A 3,994-nucleotide genomic window follows, 5' to 3' on the forward strand; every position below is an offset into this window, starting at 1 on the left:
AGCAAAAACCTTGTCTTTTGCATGTGTTATTTTTCGAAAACGAAGGAAAGACCAGCAAAATGAAACACAGGACAGTGTTTAGCACACGTAAACAAACCTGCATGGAAATTTGGAGCTGTTTTGATGATGTTCGATTTAGCCAGAAATTCAAGCGGACGTTTTTACGTACGCGCCTTCAATTTAAGTGTTGTATGCAAGTTTGTCCTGTTCACACAAAACCACTTCCAAAACAAAAACATTGATTAATGTTGTTGAAGCAAACGTTTCATTCACTGTCAGAAACAAAAACTTTATTTTGTATGTGAAATCCTTAGCTTCCAAGTAATAGACCGTATTCGTATTCTCGGTATTGGACTGAAACTAGCTTGCAATGGAGGCTCATGCGGGTGAATATGATTAAAAACAGCTTCATGTCATTTGCATGTGAAAAGATTACCTTAGCCTCCATTGCAAGCTAGTTTCAGTCCAATACCTTGAATGTCTATTTTTGCCATCTTATTTTCATTTCATTGAGAAAAATTTGTGGCAGAATAATAAAGTTATTCTCAATGTGTTTGTTGAACTGTTGTTATAAACCCATTCAATGATGACTTTAAACAGAACATTTACCAATGATGGACCAAAGTTGACAACCAGAATTACTGACAAAAGTTGTTGTTGGCCATCCCCCATGCAATGTTAGACCCCTTGTGCAATACGATTCAGTCTGTAAGCAAAAGTATGGGGCAATTGAAGGCATTATTTTTTTTCATGCTTCACAACATTGTTAATGAGAAGAGGGGGAGTAAAAGTTTCATGTGTCAAGTGCAAACAGGCAAGTGTGCCAAGATTTTGTCAGTGATTGCAGGTACTTAAAACTGTGTAGGTTGTGTTATTGTCAGCAATTAATGTTGTTATTTTTTGTTCAGTTTTGAATTATATTAACCATTTGTTGTTATAGGTATGGTGTCCATGTGTCCAACAACTCCTACTACCTGTGTCATTCCCCGCTTACAATAAAGAAAATTTTTGATCGCATAAGGACTCTTGACAATGGTCAGGTGAGTGATTGTTTTCTGTCAGCCTGAGAATGAAAGCAATACATTAACTTTCACTTGAGGTACGATAGTCAAGTCTTTGTGATAGATGAAAACCATTTAGTGGGTGTGTTATTTTTGGACTATTACGGCCCTCATTTTGTAGAGATAGGGGGATGTTAGTAGACTAGTCCATGCTGATGAACATGGTTGAGAAAAACAAGCCTGAAAAAAATTCAGGCTTGAACGAGAATCGAACCCATGTACCTCTGCAATACTAGTGCAGCGCTCTTACCAACTGAAAGCCAACTGGGAGCTGGTCACTTGTGAGTTCGCAATATACCCATGGATGGAGAAAATATGAAATGAATCTATGAAATTCATATATCTGTACTGCGGATATACCTACATTTTAAGCAAATGAAAGATCATCCCAGTAATGTACTTGTGTGTTCACAAGTGACCAGATCTCCGTTAGCTTTCAGTTGGTTAGAGCGCTGCACTAGTATCGCAGAGGTCATGGGTTTGATTCCCGTTCAAGCCTGAATTTTTTTCAGGCTTGCTTTTTCTCGACTGCTTAAGTTGAGGCGGTTCCCACATGCGCGGCCTCGCCTGAACCAGTCGCATGTTTCAAAGCTAAGCTAAATGCGGCTTCCTCCGCTCGGCTAACTACGGTAAAAAGTGCCTAGTTTCAAAGAAATACATTACAAGATGTCTGGAACAGCTATGGCCATGTCCGGAAAACATAAAAGAGGCGACCGTGGGTCTGTCGAGGATGAAGCGAGTTGTGCCAAAAAATCCAACATGGCGGACCAAAAGGAACGCGCGTTAGAATCCAAAGATGAAAATACCATTTCCTTCGAAGAACAAGAGCCCAGTCTACGCGATATAAAGAACCTCCTCATTAACATCCAAGCCACAGTTACGAGCATCTCGAAAGAAAATAAAGATCTAAAACAGGAACTCACCGACCTAAAAAACTCGTTCACGTTCTATGACCAAGAGCTGCAGGGATTCAAAAGCAAGCTGGAGAAAGCTTCCACAGCAAATACTTCCCTCAAGAAAGAGCTAGACGACATGAAAAAGAAGCTAAAACAAACGAACAGTTTGTTAGACGAGCAGATCGACGACTCCCAAAAACTGTGGGTCGAATTTGACGCATTAGAACAGTACGCATGTAAAAACTATTTGGAAATCCATGGAATACCAGAGAACCTTTACACCTGACCCGGAAAGCGTTGTCCTGAAAGTCGCCAGAGCGATTAACGTCGCCATAAAGCCTGAAGAGATAGAGATCTCTCACAAACTACATCGCGCCAAGAAGGGTCGTAGACCAATCATCGCGAAATTTAATAGCCATAAGACGAAGGTGAAATTATACAAAGAAAGAACTAAGCTAAGAAATGTTAAAGTATCAGACATCTTTGAGTCCTATGCATCTGCGATTGAAGCACGGGAAGGAATTTTCATCAACGAAAACTTAAGTTGAGTAGGCAAATTTTAGCCTAACAAGTACTTAAAAATTAGTTTCTGACTCACTGGTTTTAACTGTAAATCAACAGGTCGGATGTACACTGGAGCATTGTGTTTCTTGCATAAGAAAACATGTTAGCTTTTGATTTAGTGTATTTTTAGGACAAGCTCTATTAGCTGAAAGCTGTGACCAACATAAAACTCCCAACCTACTAGACGAAGAGATAACATAAGTTTCCTTGACAAGCTCTAAATTAAAGAACTTTGATACCAAAGCCTGACTTTACTTCTTTTAACTTTCCAAAATGTAACATTTTGGCCGGTTAGTAAACATCAAGAAAACAAGGAACAATATTACCCCAAAACTGCTTGCATCTTAACAAACAGTCTTCCGCATTGCGGTCTTGGTGTGCACACCACCTGAATCAGAATGTTGGATTCTTATTTTAACCTTTGGAAATTGTCTGTGTACTCAGTCTAGTGATTTATATATTTTGCTGTGTTTGAACTTTCCAGTATCCAAGTACATGTGGACCTTATAAACTTTCTGGTATCAGAGACTTGACTGCTGGGTATGATAGTACCAAGCCTGATAACAAGCCGGTGAGTACCAGCCAGCCATGCTGCTCTTCCTCTTTCAGCATAATTACGATAAATGACATGGAATGCATGCAGAAGCGATGACGTTTCACAAAGGGGTCTAACATAATTCTGAGGAAATTTGTCAAAAACACAACGTAAATAAAATTGGCTGACACCTTGTGCATGATTAAGACTGTTATCCAACTGCTGCTTACATTTTTAAAACCTAAGAAGCAATGTTAGTGATTGTATAAGTTAATAATACATTTTCTTTGTAGATTTACTCAATTAAACAGCAGTAATATTTTATTTTATATTTCATTTTTTTAGATTTCCCTATGTTGTCTCAGTAGTATAGTAGGGATGTTTTACTCCACTTTTTTAAGCGATGACGTATAGCTGACGACGTCATCGCTTTATGCAGGCAGCATAAAGTTGTCTTTTTGTCCTTTTGTCTTTTTGTCTTTTTGTCGTTTCGCGCGATCGAACAGAAATCAAGTTTAACTTAACAAGAAATCGCCGCGTAGAACTCAAAAGCAAAATACTCCTGTGCAGTCAGAATGGAACACCACACTGTATAAACGAAAGAGACCAAATTTTATATGATGGCATCTATTAGATTTAATAGACAGAAATTTCAAATTCTTATAAAATACAGAGCCACTGTGAGCAAGAGACCGTTTGACCTTTCTCGCAGCTGAAAAGCTAGCTCCCGCGTATCGTGTGTCATTTATCGGACGTCACACACTACTAACAATATAACGCAATCTACTGTTGTTCAATTAAGCAAATCTACGAAGAAAATGTATTATTATCACTTTATGCAGGCAACCGACCGGCAGGATCTTTTTGTCCTTTTTTATTTGTCCTTTTCACGCAATCGAACAGAAAACAAGTTTAACTAAACAACAAATCGCCGTGTA

The 3,994-nt window shown here is 38.6% G+C and overlaps 1 protein-coding gene across 1 annotated transcript in view; it reads left to right on the forward strand.

The window, feature by feature from the left end:
• LOC144639871 (glucose 1,6-bisphosphate synthase-like) overlaps positions 1–3,173 on the forward strand; it is a 6,656-nt gene extending 3,483 nt beyond the window's left edge. The window contains exons 2-3 of the mRNA XM_078499148.1: positions 941–1,040; positions 3,006–3,173. Of these exons, the coding sequence (XP_078355274.1) occupies positions 941–1,040; positions 3,006–3,173 (268 nt within the window). The remainder of the gene's footprint in view (positions 1–940; positions 1,041–3,005) is intronic.
• Positions 3,174–3,994: the final 821 nt, after the last annotated feature.

The sequence above is a fragment of the Oculina patagonica genome, unplaced genomic scaffold (genome assembly GCF_052425735.1).
Source record: "Oculina patagonica isolate OP01 unplaced genomic scaffold, crgOcupat unplaced143, whole genome shotgun sequence".
NCBI classification, from domain to species: Eukaryota; Metazoa; Cnidaria; class Anthozoa; order Scleractinia; family Oculinidae; genus Oculina; species Oculina patagonica.